Consider the following 21,953-nt stretch of genomic DNA (forward strand, 5'->3'; position numbering starts at 1 on the left):
ATTTCGATGAAAGTCAAAGTCATTAGTCAAAGGAGACTTGCAGTAGTACGAAAGAGAAGCAGCAGTAGGAGGAGAGGGGAGAGTCTGGGTCTCTCCACTTTCCTTTGTACTTTCTTCTTTATCCTTATTGCTTGCTACCTTGTTGCTATACACATTGGTATTCTTAGTAAAAGATAAAACTTGAAACTTAGAGCCCAGAAGCCTATATATGAAGTAGGATCATCGAGTTGCGTGAGTAAGGAGGCAAAAGATGTGAGGAGAAGTATTACAGTGGAGATGCTTTTACTAACTGATTCTTAAGTCACATCATTCCACTGCCTTCTACCTGTACTTTCTACTTCCTTCCCTCAAATCAGTCATCGTTTTTGGGCTTCAATTCTCGTTCTTGACTTATTTCTTCAGTACTTCAATTTAGGTAGACTTATTGATCACTTTTCCCCTCTGCTCAGCAATTTAAACACACATTTGGAATGTCATATCTCTCTCACTCTCTCTCATATGCCTCTTTTCTATATAAATGCTCGAACTCTCTTCAATGCAGCATCTCCACTTGCCAATTTCTGTCACTTCATAGCACAACAAACATGTCTTTTAGCCCCTTTTTCGCATCTCTCCCTACTTTTTCTTCATCTTCAACTTCCTCTTTGTTTGGTTACCAGATTAATTTCATTACATTGGACTGTTTCTTGTGCTTGCTGATGAAGTTTGAGGCATACAAAAAATGGAGAAAGAAACAAGAACATAATCTATAGGTTTGGTGCTATCCTAGCTGAGCTTTTTCATCTTCATCCCCTTTACCCTTTCTCTTTTTTGTAAGGTTTTTCTTTTCTTGACCTTGCAAGACTTGTTGTTCCAAGATGAAGTTCATGGCCGCTCTCTACTCTGTTTCAGTTCATGAATTTTATCTTCACCTCTGGACGACACTAAATCTTCATCCTTTGCGCATATCCCTCAAGAGCTTGAATCAATTTTAGTAAGATGTATTACCGGTAAGACTTGATTTATATATTCCGTAAATGGAGCTTCTCAGGAGGCCTCATTTTAATGCTTGTCATTTGAGTTTTTTCATGTTTATTTTAGGCTTCTTTTGTCAATGATATCATGAGACATTATAATTCGTACCCATTTGATTCATCTGGTTAAACACTGAAGCAACACCAATTCAGTATGAGATCCAAGAGTAGAAACAATATGCCTGGCTCAAGGCTCAGTGACAATTTTCGCTTTGTATTACATGGTTGTAGATATTGATCTATTTACAATATCAAAACATTCTATTCTTAATATAATGGAAGAAAAACATTCCAGCAAAAAATTTTAACACCCACTACCTGTGGCTACATATTGATTGAGTACAGAGAACAAAGACCTTCTACTCTCATTGTTTGAAGCTGATCTTCGCAAGCTTGATCTTGAACACTTGCACAAGTGCTTCCGTAGGCTCTGTTCCGCATCACATGGAACTAAGGACGGACTAGTGTCTGGAGCTCCCATGCAAAGGCTTGAGTGGAGCCTTACCAATGGGAACTTCTGGCAGCTGAGGTTCCGAAAAGAGGATGACCCAACATGCGAAATACGGTTGCAATTGTACTCTATTTTGCAGAAGGGGGATGAGATTGAAGTGGGTTCTGGTTCCTCGTATGCGCAGGCACAAAAGGTCAAAGATAAGCTCGTCCTAGCTATTTCTTTGATTCTTGGGCTGATGTCTGGAAGCTTGACAAAAGAAACTATGCCGTACCGGCAGAGAGGGCATGCAATGGAGCCTGGAGGCCCATTTCTGGCAGTTGAGGTGCTGTTGGTGGAACAGAGATACAAGGCACAACGAGTGCAGAACTCATGGCCACAACCTGTAACACAAAAATGAGAATATATTTTATGTGAAGAACTGAAGATACTTGATGATAATGCATGGTATGTGAAGATGTGATAACCAAAATGGCAATCACAAAACAAAGTAGCAAAATGTATTTCAGTGTTTTGCAATACAATACATAAAGGATAACCTCAGGTTGATTTGATAGGCCTCATTTATAAATATTGTGTTCTGCAATTTCTGTTGGATTTGATAAGAATGATTCAATCGAAACTAAGAAAGTAAATTCGAGAAGCCAGTAAGATTGTCTTTAATTCGATAAACAGAGGACTGTGACAACGTTTTACAAACTTGCAATTGTCCAAGCAAAGGAAAAGAAAAAGAAAATGAGCTTCACACTTTATGTTGAAGTGTGTTTCAATAGTTTATCCGCATTCATGTTGTTTGAGTCAGGGTTTAAAAGAATGAAATTGAGATCTGGATCGGCCCAGACTGGCCAGAATTGGCCAGTTTGGATCGGTTTTTAGATTAAATGTGTGGAAATTGGAGACTTTCAGTTTCCAGACTTAACCCTCCCCCCAGTCCCCCGCCCCACCAGCAGCTGTTTTCGCTCTACAATACCCCCTCTCTTGTCACACTGCCCTACCCACTGGAACCCCTCTCCTATCTGCCGTGTAACAAGCGGGCGATTCACCTCTTTACTGCTCTCTCTCTCTCTCTCTCTGCCATGTAACCAAAACAAAGAACAGAAAATGAAACACGAGAGCTACATGTCTCAATCATCCACACCATAATGTTGAAACCCGCCATCTCATCTCATCTGGTCTGGCCTGGTCCATCCAATCATTCACCTTCCCAACTTACGCAATAACAATACCCTAATCCCAATCCAATTACCCATTCCCTCTCAAAACTCACATCCTACTTTGATGCCCCTCTGTTTCTCTGTTTTTGGTGCCCTCTTGTAAACTTGGAGGGGGGATGGCGTTGAACTCCTTTTCCCCAAGTCTTTCTCTCTGTCTCACTAATGCAAAAGACGAAAAAGTTGAAGAGGAAAAAGAGTTCAAAGAAGACGACGACGGCAACGAAGAAGGAAGAAGACAGGTGTCATATGTGACCCATATCCAGTAGTAGCAAAGATCAGCATCACCAGTTCCCAGTTTAGGCGATTTTGGTTGTGGCACTAAGCAAGTCGTTGGCCACCTGTACTTGTTAGCATCACCGGTTTCACCAGTTCCCCCTCCCTCTGCAGCGGAACTGGCTCCTCTCCATACCACCCATCACCTAGGTCGGCCCATAGCGACGAGCGAGCAACAAGTGGCGAGGGGAGGATCCAACAGTTTGAGAAAGGCGTGGAAAACAAGGCGATGACAAAGGCTCGGAGAACGAAGCGCCAAGAACAATTAGATCATCGCCTCACCACGTGTCGCTCGCCCAGGTAGCTATGGGCAAGACCTGGGCAATAGGCGCTAAGTAGAGGAGCCAAATCCCTCTGCAGCACTTGCTCCTGTGGTCCCACCCTTCCGTCTCCCTCCCCTCCCTTGTCTTCTTCTCATCCTCCGTCTCCGGTTCCTTAATCAAAAGACGGTGACACGTGTTCATCATGCTGCTGCATGTTGGCCATGTGTCCATCATGTTTACCACATAGTATTTTAATGGAATCAGGGATTGGAATCATCCCAGATGACTCGATCCACCTGACACCATTCAGGATCAGCCTCAGCTCATTCTGATCTGGATCAGCCGAATTTGATTCTTAAATCTCTGTTGAGTCAGAAGCTGAGTAGTAGTGACAACATCTCCAGGAAACAATCCAGATGTTCCCAGGAAACTCATGGCTTGGATGACTTAATTTCATGCTCGTAGATCCATTCTGGGAATTGCTAGTACTTACTAGAATAGTTTGCAAAAGTGAGACCACCAGCTTAAAGACTTATATCTTGGATTGTATGGCTGAAATTTTGAAGTCTTTGGATAATGATGCAGTGACATTGACTCTTAATCCTCAGATATTATGATTCTCATATCCTCAAGGTCAACCATAAAAAAAGACGATCCATGAAGCAGTGAGTGACCAGATGGTTATAAATCTCTGAAGCAGAGTATGATGTTGTGTAAGTCGTACAAGTTGCCTAATATATTGATATGTGTTCATATGGATCAATAAGCATACTGAATATTTGTTCACATCAATCAATGAGCGTGAGCAGTGTATAGAACATCTACATCTCTAATATTTGATCATGAATTGAAAGGCAGAGTGCATATTGATGGAGGGCCAATAAGGAAGGGAAGAAATCCCTGAGATGGGTCTCAGAGTGCAGGGGAGAGGGAAAAATCCACTAAGAAAGAAAGAGAGGGGGGGAGAAGATTCGCACACACCTGCAGGCTTCACAAACACTCAATTCAATTCATTTTTTCATTCTCTACTTTTTCCCATCCGTTACAACCATCATAAAGTAAAATAAAGACTCTAACATGGAAAGAAATCCTAAAAGGAAACTAACTCAAAAAGAAAAAAAAAAAAGACTAAAACCAACTATGTCCTACGTATGCAACTTCCCAAAACTAAACAGAATAAAATAAACTAAAGATATTATTCTCCTAAATAAAAAATCAACTACTAAAATCCTACTAGATCAAATAATCAAATATGAATCGGTCCATGGGTGTGCATTTGCATCAATTCCCCCGATGTTGAGAAAAACTCGTCCACGAGTTTTGTAGAACGAGAAAATCAACACCAGTCTTCAACATCCACCCTTGCCTGTATGAAGTCGACATCGATGATCGAATGCTATGAAATCCAAGATGCGAAGTTCATTGGTGAAGTAGTGACTTAGAAAAATAAAATATTGAATAGATCAACCAATTTAAATTTTTCCACAAGTTGATTTTCAACTTCCAACGATACCATCTATTCTTCCATAATTGGTGGTTCGTCCTCTAGCACATCCACTTGTTGCTCAATGGCTGAGATCACATAGTTGAAGGTAGAGAATATACAATCATATGTGACCAGTGCTTAGGCTTTGATGTCCTTGCAGTGTCGTTGAATCTCATCGAGCTTTTCTCGAATCAATTGTATTTGCTAATAGATATCCAATAAAAGATCTAAATTCATTGTCTAGGTTTGCTTATTGGAATCATTATGGATGGAGTGAGTGGCAGAAGGGTAAATAAATAGAAGTTGAGGAGATGATGGTAGAACTATAAATATATAGAAATCCCTATGTGAATGGCAAGATTGTAATTTTGAAAAGTTCAACTTGAAACAAAAAGTGGAGTATATCATGTGGAGGCAGGAGTGTATTTGGTAGGAGAAAAATAAATAGGACTGAAAAGGATATGATAAAGGAGGAAGGGAGGGGTAGTTTAAGAAACAAGAAAATAAGTAAAGAAAGTACACAACAGGAGAGATTGTGGGGTAGGTCTATACCGCCTACTACTTGGACTCTATACTCTGTAGTTGCAGAGAGTCCAGAGAGAAAATTGGAGGTTGAGGTTGTGACCTTGTGACAAAAGAGGGGTGGAGAACTTCGAACCAGAAACCAGGTATGGTTTTGTCTCTCTCCATGCTTCTTTAGTTTTATGTTTCTTTCTCTCTCTTCTCATCCTGTTACACTCGTGCCTTGACCCGGTCTAATTTGAACCGTTGTGATAGATCTCGATAGGAGATCAGAAGCACAACCGGATTTTGGCTTGCGGCCGCCCATTGCCAAAGGGGAAGAGATGACCCCACATGTTCGTGCATTGCGTGCCAGTCCAATTGGAGGGGATTCGTACCTTCTGACTCCAGATGGTAAGTGACCTGACTCCACACACATGAATACTGGCACAAACCAACACTGCCGTAAGACCATGAGCACGGTCGAGGGCAACCACCCATGCGAGACCAATTAGAGGATAGCAAGCAGTCAAGATAGCCACCGGAAATAGCCTGGGCCTGAATCCGATGGGCTGTTTCCGGTGACCAATCAGGTTGCTGGTTAGGTTCCGATGCCCATGGGTCCCGCCACCCGCATCGTGGATAGCCTTGGATGATCCCAGATCATCCTCCACACCTTCCTCGTGATGTGAGCACTTTACGGACTTAAGTAGACAGGTCCTCATGCTCCGGAAGTCGGATCAACTCAATCGGACCAAATAGGGTACAACCAAACAAACCCTAAGGTCTATTTTACCATATAAGTGGAAATGAGGATTCATTTCCTCATTTCTCACTTGTGCTCAACGTAGGAGAGGAGAGAAAGAGGAGAGGAAGGAAGAACAGGAAGAGGAAGACGAGGGGACGGGCTTACCTTGGTGCCGGCTGCCGCCTAGTTGCCGAAATCTCTGCCGGAGGTAAGTACAATCTCTTCTACTACTCTCTCTTCATTTTGACCTAGGTTAAGCTAGGTTTGGATAGAATCTTGGTGCTCAAACCATGTTGAGCCTGGGGAATACGTATTTCATGTTCCCAGTGCCATTACCAAGCTCAAACCGAGTCCGGTGAGCTCCGGCAACAAGATTGGCCAAATGACCAACTAAGGTTTCGATCGTTCGATCGACATGTCTCCCAAATGGATTAGTGGAATCAGGATATTATTAGCTTAGAATGATGCTAGGAACATCCTCTATAAACTCCATAGAATAAATCCCAACAATCGGGCCCGAGTCGAAAAACCACCGAAAGCACTGGGGCTGTTTCCGATGACTGCCCGAGCCTTAGGAGCTCTTTGCCAGTTCCACCGAAACAAGACTGATATTTCTGGTGGATATCCCCTATTTCCGGTGGGTGTTTCTGGTGACATTACTGTCACTAGGGGACTTTGTCTTTACCCTTTGGGGGTGACCCATATGGGTCCCTCCCGATGTTCCTGACACGTATTGACGTTCGATTGCCTTTGTGTCTAGGATAGTGACACGCACGAGCCCCGAGGTCAGAATTGAGTTGATCAATCGGTGGCCGTACTTAAACCCTAACACACAAGCATAAACAAGGTGAGGGACGGTTGCTTTATTTTTTAGAATGTTTATTATTTTAGAATTTCTCACATGTGTAGAATTGTACATGTTTATCATATTGTTCACATGATGACAATGATCTATCATATATTACTCTTATGAATTGGATATGAAATATTTATGGATATGTATGGCGGGATCCAGTATAGCCGAGGTGGTACTGGTACCGGTACCGGTACTGATACCGTGATTGCCTTATGTCTGTAGCATTCATGCATTAATTATGTGCATTAGAGTTAGTTGTAGTCATGAATTACACTTTGTGGCCTATGTGTTACCGGTATCGTGTGCTCTGGGACTGCATTTGGAAATTGATACGCTTTGTGGCTGACGATTGGTACCGCTGTTGCGTAGTCCATACTCAACTATTATATGCATGCTAGATTAGGTAAACGGTCATGGGTTACACTTTGTGGCCGAGGTGTTACTAGTATCGTGTACCTGAGACTGTACTTGGAGATGGATTACACTTTGTTGCCGATGTGTTACCAGTATCGTGTAAGTCATACTAGCTGTATCATTATGAAGGCATATAGAATATTTGTGGTTAAGTATCACTCCTTATGCTACGAACCCTTGCCAACAGGGGTTAAGGTGTTGGATAACCCATTTTGGTATGTTCGATGTGCCCTTCCCAAATGCTATACCCACGATACGATGTGATTGTTGCCGGAGGCAGGAACTTATCAGGCGTGGCCGATGATTGGTACCGGTACCGGTGCCGTGACAGCCAAGAGGGGGGAGGGGGTTATCAGGGATTTGCTGGGAGACCCATGGATGCATACAGGGACCAACAGGCGTCTATTCACGGCTAGGGTTTGTATCCCTGCATAGTTGATGGCGATTCCGAGATGAAGGATAAAGCCTAATATGCCGTAGTAGCATTTACCAGACTTAGTTGTATTGTTACGTGGATAATAAAATAAATGAATTACATCACGAGCATCATGGACTGTATTTAATTTTGTAATCATGCATCACAATTACTTATGCGAATGCTATGCTTGGATATGTATAAACCCCACCCCTCACTGAGCGAGCTGAAAAACTCACCCCCCGTATATATCCCTTTTTAGATGATGATGCAAGTACGATCGTACCTATGGCTAGTGACTCTCTTTCCTCCAGACCCGAGTATGGAGTGAGCGACTGGTGGATACCGGAAGCGGAGGAGCATGGTCAGGACTGTGCTTGTGATTTCTATGCTTACGCGGCACCATGAGGTTTTCAGTGTATTTTTGTTATTTTGATACAGGTCTGTGGATAGTATATTTTGAAATTTGATATGTATAAGCATTGAATATTGTGAACAGAATAACTCGGTTATGGATATTATTTTATCATTTGACATTTTTCCATTTTATTGATGATTCCGCTATTATACTCTGATTCTGCTGCTTTTGGTTGGTTTGTGATGTGAGATTGTGAAATGTTAAGGTACTGTGATCAGAGATCCTAGTAGATTCGTAAGACAAGTATGTGTCTTACACCACTGGCATTCCTAATGGTAAGTTGGGTCTACTGAAAGTGGGGTGTGACACATCCTCCTCTTTTTTTTCTTTTTTTTTTTGAACCCTAGGACTGGTTGGGGTGTCAACTGATAAAAAAATAAGGTTATAGTGGAGTGGTGGATTAGGTTGGTCCTAGGAAATGAGTTTCTAAGAGATTGGGAGGAGGATTGGGGTTTTGGTTTGGCTTCTTTGTTTGTCAACAGAGTTTTTTTAACTTAGACTTCTTGCAAAAGCAGGAAGAAGACTGGGAAGGGAAGAAGAGATATGGAAGGGGAAGGAATGGGGATCCTTCGGCTCTGATACCAAGTTCATGGAGGGCCGATGAGGAAGGGAAGAAATCCCTGAGATGGGTCTCAGAGTGCAGGGGAGAGGGAGAAATCGCACTAAGAAAAAGGGGGAGGGGAAGGAGAATCGCAAACACATCCACAGGCTTCATAAACACTCAACACAATTCATCTTTTCATTCTCTGTCTTTGTCTATCAGTTACAACCATTACAAAGGAAAACAAATACTCTAACATGGAAAGAAATCCTAAAAGGAAACTAACTCAAAAAGAAAGGAAATCTAAAACCAACTATGTCCTACGTATGCAACTTCCAAAAAATAAAATGAATAAAATAAACTAAAGATATTATTCTCCTAAATAAAATCAATTACTAAAATCCTTTAGATCAAATAATCAAATATGGATATGGTTCATCCCTTTCTGGATACGCAGATGGGTTTGAATCAGTCCATGGGTGTGCATCTGCATCACATATCTTGAATCTTCAGAAAGTAATGCAAGCTTGGGTTATGACCTACTTATAGTCCAACATAAGAAGATAACAGATCATTCATTTTGCTGCTTGTAAAGAGAAGTTCTGAATGGGGACCTCACACAAATTGGCCTGCATCTTTGAAGGGGTAGGGATTTGAGAAACATGTTTCAGTAATTTAGGTTCTGTATGGTAAAGTTCTAAAAAATTGATTCTGGTGTTTTTCGGTTTTTTTTTGAAACAGAAATGGGGAGAAAACTGTATGGTATGTCCAGTTCATTTTCCTGTTTTAGCTCCAACCATCCATGAACTGCAATCCCCAAGACCTTTGAGAGCTTGCGAATTTTGTGACATGAGTGATCTAGAACGGCTGATTCCTTGTCTTCCTCGTAAGAACCCTAGAATGACTGATTCCTGGTCGGCGGATTCTCCATAGCATGGATACAAATCTCGTAGGTACTAGCCACCAGTGGACAAACCCTCTCTCTGTGGATACAACTCTCCCAAGATGAATCTATGTCCCTCTCTCTTTTTTTAAATCATTCTTCTGCAACCAAGGGCATCCTTCTTCAGTGGTGGTTTTCATCAAAACTATTCTCTCTCTCTCTCTCTCTCTCTCTCTCTCTCTCTCCTCTGATTTTGCAATATTATCAAGCTCATATGCTCTCTTTATATCTATGTTTACTTCATTTGATATGATGGTTTCATGAATCAGCAGTGTACGCTCATTGTGGATGCAATAATTTTATGTTGTTCAATGCTTGGTTCTTCTGGAACCCCAGGACTATGCAGTGTGTTGTATTCAAGGATCTTGCCAGATGTTAATTTTATGTTGTTCAATTCTTGGCTCTTTTGGGATCCCAGGACTATGCGGTGTATCCGTGTATGCTCATTGTCAATGCTCTTATTGCATTGAACATTCCTTGGTAGTTGATTTCTAAAATAAATCCAATCTCAAGTTAAAAAATGTCAAAGATTTGAAACTGTTGATGATGGAAGGGTCAAGGACTCAAGGGCATTGGAACCTACGCATGTCTATTCTTCTTTGAGATTTGGTTCGGTGGGTTACATGGGTAAAACCAAAACAAGACATCAGGGGATGCACGATTTTGTTAAGTGCGAACCATACAGGTTTCTGTTTCTTCTTAGTTACAGAAACTTTTTTTTTTTTTTTTTTTCAGTGTTACCATACAACATTTAAGGCACAGAATCACTCCTAAAACACAGAAACACAAAAAATTGTGCCGGACCCAGAACCAGTTTTTTAAAACAGAAACGTTATCATACAGATCCTTACAGATTCATTCTGAATCTTCACATCATAGCAAAAGAGTGGAAACTCAGTAATGATTTCTCTTTGTACTGTTCAGATGTATTAATCTAACATCCCTCTTCACTGTTAATATATATGACTCACTTTGTTATGATAGATAAGTTCTTACCAGTAATTCTATGTGATACCTCCAGGCTTTTGTAGCTCATAACAGTTCAGGAAGAAAAAAAAAAATAATAGCAATATTTTACCATCAATGGCTAGTGTCACAGAAGTTTACCTTCTGCAGCTACTGTGCATTTCCTCTCCAAACAAACAGCACATGGATCAAGGCATGTGATTGATGAATTACTGATTCTCCATCCAAATTCTCTACATAAATCAAGTAAATGAAGGAATAAAGTTCACATATGTGATTTCTGTGTAATTTCAATCCTTCACACCCCTCAACAAGATGAGGAAAAAATATATATTTTTAACTCCAAAAGGTAGTAATGGATCAACAAAAGCCAAGACTTGATTATAGTCAAAAGTCATAAGCAGTTCATATAAATCAGAACTTATATCTAATCTCTGCAATATATCATAAGATATCTTATAAGAGTACTAAACAATTCAATTTCTTCAAGATGGTGAAAAATACAAAGGCAAGAGCTACACAAATGTAAGTAATATAATAGGTTAAAGTTACACTTACAAACAGTAAAAGATATGACTGCATTTTGAAAGTTTTCCCATTTTATCTATAATGAGGCATAAGTTACTCTTATCCAGAAAATTCCCTATGCAAAGAACAGGATGATTGAGATTTATATGCGGAAGTAAAATAACTTATGAGTTGTAGTGTTTTTTGTGGGTGCAGGACAACAGGAGTTGTTCATCTGAGAGAGTAAATAGGTTGAACTTTTTGCTGCAAAATTTTATAAATTCTTTCAAGCTGTTTGGATGCATGGATAGATCCCTAGTCTCAACAAAGCAGCCAGCTTTCCAAATTCGAGGAAAGAATTTGTATTTAAAGGTCGAAACTACACCTCTTAAGATCCAAACTTTGATCCTTGAGGTTTAAGGAACAACACCAATTAAACTAAGGAATCACATAATATTTCCCACTTCCTCGCAACTTATCCTAAACAAAATTACAGGATCACATTTTTGCAAGTGTTAATCCTTCTCTTGTGAGTCATCAATGTGAATATTTTGAGAATCCAATCCAGCCAATCTGTTCCGTTGGTGCAAATAATGAGCTCAGAGACAAGGGGAACCACAACTATAAGGGTCCTGCAGATCCAGTCATCCTAAATGCATGTATGTCATACTGTGTATGTCTTTCTTTGTCAAAACTTGTATCAAACAGACATTTGAAGAACAGAAAAAGGAGTCCCATCCCATTTTTCAATTGAACCATCAAAATCTTATAATCAATGATGCAAGAGAATTTTGGATATTCTATATATCTAAATAAAATGGAAGATGGTTGGAGACAAGAAGTTGAGTAGCTACCTCGCAATTTTGACAATGCTCATAAGGGGAAGAGAGAGGTATGGAGAAGGAAGAATTTGGGGCTGGACTTGTGGCTGTTCACTTAAAATTCCCTCAAGCGAGTCTCTATGCCACGAACGAGCAACCCTCAAGGGTGTCCATCTTTCAACAAATAAAAGCAGGTATAAGAAGACAATTTGATATCACAACAAATCATTATGAATTGAGTAAAAAAAATGTACCATATGAGAAATCCTAACTATATTGGTTTAAAATAATATTTATTCCTCGTCTCCTTCCCAAACTTCATATTACATGCTTGCAGCCTTTGTTGTTAAATCCCACCAGTTCAGACAATGAATCCTATGATTCAAAGTGAATCAGTGCCAAGATAATTCACAAACCCCTGTTATATCACTTTGAATCTGTATCAATTTTGTGACTCAAGTCACTGAATTGGTTCAATTCGGATGATTCTTGTGATTCATACAAACTGCAATCAAGTCCCTAGTAATGTTGAGTCAGTTGAACTGTATCAAACTTGTTCATGAATTTCTTTTTTTTTTCCTTTCAATCGTTCGTTTCGTTTCGTTTCTTTCACTCCAATATTTGTCTAATGGTTTTAAAAACCCTCTTAACTTCTTTGAGTTCCTACGTGAAAAAGGATTTTGGAATTTTTTTTTTCTTGACAACCAAATGAGAATGCTGTAATATGTGTACAAATTTCCAAATCTTTATTACATGATTTTGAATTGATTGCGATTGCATTTAAATGAGATACCTAATTAATTCTTCCTTCATTTAATATTTTTCAATATTCTATTTTCCCTAGTGTTTTGATGAACTTATGAATCTTACGATTTATGATTCAAATCTCGAATTGATTCAACAAGACCCAAATGGAAGTCTACAATTTAATTCAGTATAAACAACTCTGCTTGCAGCTTTGTAATAATTATGATCATGACTTATTCATGTTCTAAAGCAGGTTCAATTTATGCACCTATTATTATTTTGCTTCTAAAACTTACTCTGTAAAGGGACAACTATTGCAAATTCTTCTTGTATATACTCCTACATATTTAAAAAAAAAAAAAACAACAGAATTGAATGTGTTTACATATAAACAAGAAATAAGAATTATTCGAGTCCTGCATTACTGTAGTGCACCACAAACGTAGCCTCTCAAACAGATATTCATCAGGCATTTTCTGCTAACCCATTCCAATTGTATCATTCTCCGGACAATGTTTTAGTGAGAACATCAACAACTTGTTCATTGGAAGGACACTAGGATGCCTAAGTCCTTTTATGACTTTTCTCTTAGGATATGATTATATTCCATGATCTCTCCTCATAAACCAGATTCATATCAGATTGAAGATATTTGTGTGGGATCCACAAGACCACAGAGAAAATGGCTACCATAAGCAAAAAGAAATTTATTCTTTCTTAATTTTACTAAAATATTAAAATATTATAATAGCACCTACATAGATAATTCCCCAATATCCTAAGACTTTTGTGGCCAACCAACTTGAGTGGTGTCAGATATGGCTCCTCATTCAACTGAAAATTTAGCTGGTACTACTATTCTTACATTACTAGGATCATTTTCATTTGTCAAGAATCCTATGTCATTGAAGAAAGGCTAAGATTTGTACTAATTACAAGTGTTAGATTCACACAACTACCATCCATCATCCTTTTCTTGAAAAAAAAAAAAAAAAAGATGATTGAAAGAGTAAAATTAAATTTCCTTTGTTATTACCAAGGTTGTACACCTTATATGACCTGTTTACAGTATTTGTCCAATATATGCATCAAAAACAGCCAACTATAATATTCCCATAACAAGCTCTAAAGTTAGTCCTTACAATACTGTCTTTGCCAACTATAATATTCTCATAACAAGGCAGATCACTCTGGTAGGATACAACCAATATATTTAGAAATGCTTGGAAGCGATTGCTTTTTCTTTTATCTTTTTCAAACATTATCCAATTCAATTCCTTCAGATTCCCTTAAGATATCAGAAATTAGATCTTACACAAATTCTTTTCCATTATCAATATATGTAAATATGAGCCAATGGAAGAATGCATAATTAATTCTTTTCTTTTCTTTTCTTTTTTATTTTTTAAATGCATGCTTCCATATATTTTCAAGTAAAATATAATTGAAATAATTTAGGAGAAGGTTAACTCAATTAGAAACATGCTTTACATGGAATTGCAGTTCAATGAGGCTGAACCTGGGAAAAAAAAAATCATAGCAAACATTAACCCTTCGGAAAATTAGAAAACTGAATGAATTTAGGCTGGACCGAATTTGGAGTCTTGTTTCTCCATAAATTCTCAGATTTGATCTCATAAGAACCTCACCTGAATTTGGTTTCTTGGTTTGCAAGTAATAAATTGGAAAGGATAAGAAATGGAGTTAAAATAAAACTTTGGATTTAAACCTTTTTGAGCTCCAGGAAATTTTCCTCAGGAAGTCTCCCTCTTGGGAGCATTCAGATAAATTGCATTAGAAGTTAGAAAAATTATATGCACTCAACCCAATTAATTGGGAATTTCCAAATGTCTCATGAAACTTATATTCTCCCTGAAATAGAGAGAAAAAGAAATATCTTAAAAAGGCAGAAGGTTTTATGGACGGTCCCATCCATATAGTATCTATGGGTGACCCACCTAGCTGTGCCATTTAGATTGGTGATGTGGCAATTCTGACCATTAGATAACTAGAGAATGGATGGATTAACCACTTATCAAATTCCATACTTAATTCAATAATAAAAAATGGCATACTTAGTGCACAAGGCTCCTGCCACTGCAGGGGTCTGGGTTGAGTCATAATTTACACAGCCTTACCCCCACTTCATGAAGAGGCTGTTTCTCTACTCAAATGAGTGTGCAGTACGGAAGAAATTTTCTTTTAATAGGAAGAACAAGTTACAAGATGGTACCAAAAATAGAAAGGTAAAAATTAGAATACAACATGTGGACCATTAGATGCAGTTAGGTTACAAGATGGTACCAAAAATAGAAAGGTAAACATCCAGAATACAACATGTGGACAATTAGATGCAGCTCGAAGATTAAGGCATCCCCCAATACTTCACACGGTGACAGTGATGGATTTTACGATTGTTGGCAATTGATGAAACTGTAGTGACATCAGCATAAACAAAGATGAAGAAATTTTTATTTGATTCCTAGTTGAAAGGATCCTATTCCAAAATTTAATTCTTTCTTTTTTCCTTTCTGGTTGTGACTACTTAGGTTAAAGGTTGATGAGCTTTTGTATTATAACGTCACTATAAACAAATTTACTTGGTTAGCCTGCACGCATTGACATATCTTGCAGTCACAGAGGTGGAGCACAGCTCAACTTATTTAATCCTTCAAAATATCTGCTACATGCCCCTTGAGTTCATTTGCCTCTGGTTTAATATGGTAACGATAGCAATAGCTGTTTTTCTATTTTTTTTGGCCTGATTATTAGTAATTCATTACCAGTTCCTCAGCTTAGTAAACATATTAGAATGTACAAACAATTATAAGATAGAAAATCTGTCATTTTTCATAACTAACAAGAAAACCAAAAAAAAAAAGATTAGAATTTACCTGTAGATCCTCGAGATATGACTACATCTTATGACCAAAAGGTTCCTACTGCTTTCTCTAGTTCAACGTTAGTTAAGTACCCTCCCATTTATTGCTATGCACCTTCTTGATAGTCTAAGCATTGCCAAGCACCCTTTTGGTACTCCTGGATTTTTGAAAACTTTATTTTGCCACTTTCCGAACTAGAATTGAGCTAGAAGACCTTTGGGTCTACCTTCCTACTTTCAGCGCCCATTAGACCAGCTATGTGGTACAAATAGGCGGTCTGTAACCTATGGACGAGTCCATCCATAAAGCCAGCTCCCACCCTAAATATAACAATCACCAAGTCTAAAAGCTGAATCAGAAATTTCTTTCCAATAAGGCTGATCGTTTGACCAAGAAAATGTCCCCTGCCCACAAGGAGGCAAAGAAGACTGAAGCTTTACTGAAAAAATCTGTTTCTAGTTGCTCCATCTTAAATTCATCTTGCGCTTACCCTCGGTTTTCTTGTGGTTACATCCCTTAGATACAGATACTGGCTGGACCAGCTTGCTGAAGTTCTGGTGCATGCAGTTGAGTTCTGCAACCCTTAGGGTAAACTTAAATCCTAAGTAAACCAAGATAACCTGGCTTTCAGTATCGGTTCACTCATTCTGTTTACTTATACTTGTGGCATATGAAAGATAATAGTTTCCCTCAAAGGATTTTTCAATTGGCAACCTGGAAGTATCTTAAAACAGGCAAGATTCCATATTATAGCTGCTATCAGGAATTCTTTTGAATTCATTCACTAGCTACATAACTAAGGAACAAATCTTAGTATTGAAAAGCAACTTAGTTAACATAGGGTCAGATAAATAAAAACCCCAAAACCTAGTAACTTCAATACTTTGTATCGAGATTTCTATTACTTGGGCTACTTGTTTTATACACTCTGTTTGGTTGCAAGTAAATGGAACTATTATCACTTTTGAAAAGAAAAAAAAAAAAAAAAAAAAAAGTTTTCTAATTATGATTTTGTAATCTACCTAAAACTCTTACTTTCGTTGGTAAATATACTTTTCAATACAAAATTTATTTTATTTTTCAAATCAAAAATCGCAAAGTAAAGTGAAATTAACTAACCAAATTCGGTATGTTTTGGAGTTAGTTACACCATCATGTGAGGTAATGATTACGAAATTTCCACTATAGTATTGATTTGATTTCACCACCCATCCTTTATTTCTCTTCAAACCAAACCAGAGCTACAGGTATCTAATTTAGAGCCTCGAATCTACAAAAAATTCACCAAAATTCATTCCAGTTATGATTCTTCTATGGCAGTGGCCATGGATCAAGTCAATCCAGTCCCTGACTCAATTGAACCGCTTTTTACTGATTTTCTTTCAAATTCACCTATTAGAATCTAATTTTTTACAAGAACCTTTTCTTTTTAACACCCCAGAATATATTTAAAGGAGAAGTGTTGCTCAATTACTTTCATTTTCAAACTTGTCAATTTTTGATCAATTTTCATGTCTAACAGGGATAACAAACCTGACCTGCTCAAAGACTGGTTTTGTAGCTAGATACTTAAGCTCATTTTCATTTTAATCCGATAGAACCAACTATTATTGGTTTGCTTCATTCAAACACACGTTGGACTTTTTTTTTTTTCTGAAACCTAGTCCATGTCAGAAATCGACCTAGTGTCACTGAAAAAAGGGGGAAAATGGTCACAAGCCTCTAAAATTTGGAGATAAATCTTCTAATTAATGTTTATAGAAAATAAAAGGAAATAATTAGCAAATTTTTAGACCGTAAATGAGTTTCTGCAAACTAAATTACTATATTTGCTGTTATAAATTAGAAACATGTTCTGTGTATAATCTTTTTTACATGACACAGTGATAGGAATATTTCTTTTTAAACATGAAACCGTACAAAAATCCACCCACTGAAGCAGGAAAACAATGAATGCCTACTTTTATGTGAGGTCACTCCCTTATAGAATCCCTTAGGAACCTTCTCTCATTTTCTTCCTAATTTAAAGCTCATTTCCTGGTCCAATAAATTTTATCTAGTTTTTTGTAGAAATTTCATGTTCAGTTCTAAAAACCCAGGGACTAGTTCTTAGGTTCTACTCTTGTACCATCTTTGATTTCTTCATCCAGTCATACTTACTTCTAATTGTCCCATCTTTCTTAACTGGTTTCAATGCCTTACTGACCTAGTAGAGGAAAACTATATGCCATCTTTATGCTACTAAAAGAAACAAATATTTTCATGGTAGTAAGATTGCTTTCTATATCTCCAATTGCATAAATTTCATGGTGTTTGATGTCTAAATATGATAACTGGCGTTGTTAGTTTTCAATATGAATGCAAACCATCCATTCTGCAACTATCTAGACAAAAAGTTTTGGTGGTGAGAAATTAAATCTAATAACCTAGCTGTTCTGGACCTTAAATTTGAAGCACTATTGCAGCAAACTTGGAAAGTGGCATGAGACAATCTAATTTTAAATAATCTAAATTAACAAATATTGCATACTATGTTTGAATAAATCTAAAAGCAAGATATTTTCATCTCAATCCTTATGGAACTGTTGCAGTTTAGCACTATATGTTCCAAATCATTTTAAGTTACTTAAATTAATATTCTGGAAATCCAATTTGATGGATGAACTAATCTAACAAACAAACGCTGTAATTTCTCATACAGATAAATAGGTCATCAAAACCCAAAGGTTAATTGTTCAAACTTCTATTTAAATTTTCCCTTCCATACCTTATTAAGTGTGCCAACTCATAAGAAGAGAAATTAGTACCCCAAGAAACAGAATATTTGACCACTGGAAGTTGAAACCAAGAAAACACCTTGTGTTACATAGAATAGATAGATAAAAATACAGATTGTAAGTTAAGGAGATACCCATTTGCATTTTCAGCAGTTAGGTTGGCACCCCTGGCAATCAAAACCTGAATCACAAAATACACATAAAGAATAGGCTCATTCATGATGAGATTTCCACAAATATAATTAGCATCCCATATAGAATCCAGTTACAACAAATAATATCAACATACTTGACAACATTGCAGATTTCCACCACATGCAGCATAATGAAGAGGTGTGCTTCTGGCACCTGCAGAGTGGATACAAGGCGGTTTATAGAAGGCATGATTGTGAACAAGGCCAAATAAACGCATACTGAATGAAAGTCAAGAACTGCAAGCATATACTGAAATTAAAGCCAGTTGACACCTTTCGTTCTTAAAAGTGGTAAATGAAGAGTAGCATTTCCATGTGTTATTAATTATTATCCTTATCTCATAAGTCATAGTGCTCAAGCCAGTGTCTTCTTTTCATCATGCTTATACTAGAAATCCAAATGAATTTGAAAGAGGGGCGGGGGGGGGGGGGCGGAGGGTAATATGTGAAAAGGTTGACACAGGAAGCTAGATTTAGTCATCAAGCTCTCATACAAGGTAGAAATCTTTGATTTCTCCTGATGACATAATTATAGAGTAGGAAATTTCTCTGAGACTCCAAAAATGCTAGCACCACAACAAGACATGAGGGATTAAAAACAAAATCATAAAGTTAACCAAGGCTCCCTCTCTGCTTATTTGGGAGGGTGAAAAAGAACAAACCTGTTGTTATCTATTTTCCATTAGTATATCATGGATTAAGTCTAGATTAAAAATCACAGAAAATACTTATTACAGAGAATGATCAGATAGGTAGGCTACAACTGCGAGATCAGTAGTACAAATTGACACATCATATAGAAAGAAAAAAAAAACTAATATGTGCTAAGCAGGAACCACCTAAACATCAGAAGAATGGAGCCACTTAGGCAAATGTTATGCTCAATTTCAAAAGTTACCATAATGATAGAAATAATCAGAAAGGAAAAAATTGTTGTTGATGTAACAAAGGATGAGTAAGGATCAGAAATGAACAGAACAGTAAGCAGCAGATAGAATTACCAATCAGATCAATTGTAGTACCATCTTCCACAGTAACTTCCGAAATGCAGGCACCTAATTCTAAGAGTAATTGCAGAGTCTCCACATGTCCATTTAGTGCTGCCATATGGAGGGCAGTGATACCTCCATCAGCAGGTTTATTTATTAATTTGTGGAGGGCACTGGCCAAAAGAAAATGAAACAGAATAAATTATACAAATCAATATTTTACAGAATTTCATAAAGAAAATGGGAGAACAATGAGGTGCATGTACCTTTCATCAAATTCTTCTGTGGATTCATGTTTAGTGGATCTTTTCCTAAGGATATTCCAAACATCAGGAATGCTTGGAATGTAATCCACAAGGAGAAGCCTTATGCAACGGGAATGCCCATTTAAGGCAGCAAAATGGAGTGCCGTACCCCCATTTAGATAGTCTGCTCTGCGAATCTAAAATTCAATTACCCAATTATCTTCAGAGTTACCCTGAAAATTTTAAGCCAATTAACTGGCAATGGAATAGGAAATAGTTGATGAAATAAAAATCTTACATTAGCTTTGAAAATTATCAGATTCTGAACAACCTCCCAGTGACCATGTTGACAAGCTTGCATCAAAGCAGTCTGTTCAAAAGGATAAGTAACTCAATTCTGAATAAGAATCCAATCTAGTTTCAAATTCAAATTTAGCTAGCCTAAAGATTAAACACTGTGAAAAGTAGGAAGCTGGAAAAGAAATCCAATTTAACTGAAGAAAAATGAAGATTACGTCAGGGCAACAGATTCCAATGAGGAGATTCGATTGGCTTACCTGACCACGGTAATTCCTGAGATTAATATCGACTCCGGATTCAAGCAAGAGAGAGACAATCTAAAGATACAAACAATTAAACCATTTTTGAGACAAATAATTGCAGTACCCGTGAATTCAATAGATTGAGATGGGTATTGACAAAAGACATTGAGATAGTGAGTGAGAAAATATGTGGATTACCTCATGGTGGCCTTGAGCGGCAGAGTAATGGAGGGGAGAATTTCGAACACCGAAAGTCGAGTACCTCGCCAAGCGCGGATTATATTCCAATAAGGCCTTGGCTTCCTGAAGATCTCCATCTCTCGCGGCAGAAACCAGGCGCTCCCCAGAAGCAGAGCACCCAAACGAATTTCCCATGATGCTCAGAAATCTCATGATTTCCTTAGGTCACAGGTTAATTAGATAAAATTCTTTTCTTCTCTCTGTAGAAATCCTTTAAGCTTTACTCATGGACAAGAACCCATATCAAAACCTCCCATAATGCAGAAGCATTCTTCCATGATCATCAGACATCCAGAAACCAAAGGAATAAAAACCCTCTAACTCTCTCTGTATAATTCCTTCTTCACTATCAAATTAAGAACAAACCCAACCGAATTTCCAAAACTATATACAAAAGAATTGATTATCATAATGTGAAGAAGCCTCACTCTTCTCGTAGGTAAAACGATATTGAAAGAAATGGTAGCAACCCTGTTCTCTCTCAGCACAGAACCTTTTAACCAAAACAACAATAACCCACAACGGAATAACAACCTAAAAGTCTAATTCGATAAGTGAATACCCATATATACCTTGCCAACTTCGAGAACTCGAAAACGGAAAACCAAAAGCACGCCACCCTCTTTTTCTTCAATAATCATATAATTTTCATAGAAGCAAGAAGAACCAACATCTGAATTCTCCCTAAAAAATTAAGATCTTCAACATCCATATAGAAATTCTCCACCATTTGCTGATTCCATCAAAACCCAGATCGTGAATGATCCTAAAAAGATATCTGATTGAAGGAATTTCTGGTTGAAACCCTTTTTTTTTTTTGGGTTAAGAGGTTGGAACTCAGAACAAGAGAATTGGGTGGCGATAGAGAAAAAAGGGTAATGGTTAAAACCAATTAAAAATAGTACTAACAATTGAATTAATAAAATAAACAACAATTAAAAGGAATTTAAAGGATTTGGAGACAACAACTTGTACTGTTGCAGGAATTTAAAGGATTTGGAGACAACCACCTTTACTGTTGCTTCCAACGAACAAGCCTGCAAGAAAAGCGTGTCTCCATGATTGGGAGAACCCAGAATGGTGGATGCCTGGATGGTTTGTTTCTCCATTAAATGATGAGAGAATACATCTGCATTATTTATTATTTTTTATTGATTTCTTTTGTTTCTATCATTATTATTTTAGTTCAGCGAGGCTGTAATGTTAGAGAGACGATTAATAAAAAAATCGCCATGGTGTTCTAAAAGAATGTTACAATGACCTCTTTGAGAGGGAGGATTTGATGCTGTGTTAAAATTAAAAAACGATTATTATCTGTAAAATACGATTATTGTGGGAAATTATCTGACACGTGAAGGAAGTATCAAGCCGTTAGATTGGTCATTCTTTGACAGTGAGGGTTAGTTTCAGCAGTTAGATTGGTATAAAGGGTCCAGAATTGCCTGTATAGTGTAATTAGCAATTTTTTATGTCAAATCTAGATTAGATTATCTGTATTCCAATTTCC

General features: G+C 37.7%; 1 protein-coding gene across 1 annotated transcript; it reads right to left on the reverse strand.

Moving 5' to 3' along the window:
* Window positions 1–1,181: 1,181 nt before the first annotated feature.
* On the reverse strand, window positions 1,182–21,639 carry LOC122063260 (probable E3 ubiquitin-protein ligase XBOS32). Its single transcript, XM_042626961.1, has 10 exons — window positions 20,405–21,639; window positions 20,222–20,281; window positions 19,963–20,034; window positions 19,686–19,861; window positions 19,432–19,592; window positions 18,526–18,584; window positions 18,371–18,417; window positions 11,864–12,004; window positions 10,644–10,735; window positions 1,182–1,847 (listed from the first exon to the last, which is right to left on the reverse strand). The coding sequence occupies exons 1-10, from the start codon at window positions 20,597–20,599 to the stop codon at window positions 1,318–1,320; spliced, it is 1,533 nt and encodes a 510-aa protein (XP_042482895.1). The 5' UTR covers window positions 20,600–21,639; the 3' UTR covers window positions 1,182–1,317.
* Window positions 21,640–21,953: the final 314 nt, after the last annotated feature.

This window comes from Macadamia integrifolia, chromosome 2 (assembly GCF_013358625.1).
Source record: "Macadamia integrifolia cultivar HAES 741 chromosome 2, SCU_Mint_v3, whole genome shotgun sequence".
NCBI classification, from domain to species: Eukaryota; Viridiplantae; Streptophyta; class Magnoliopsida; order Proteales; family Proteaceae; genus Macadamia; species Macadamia integrifolia.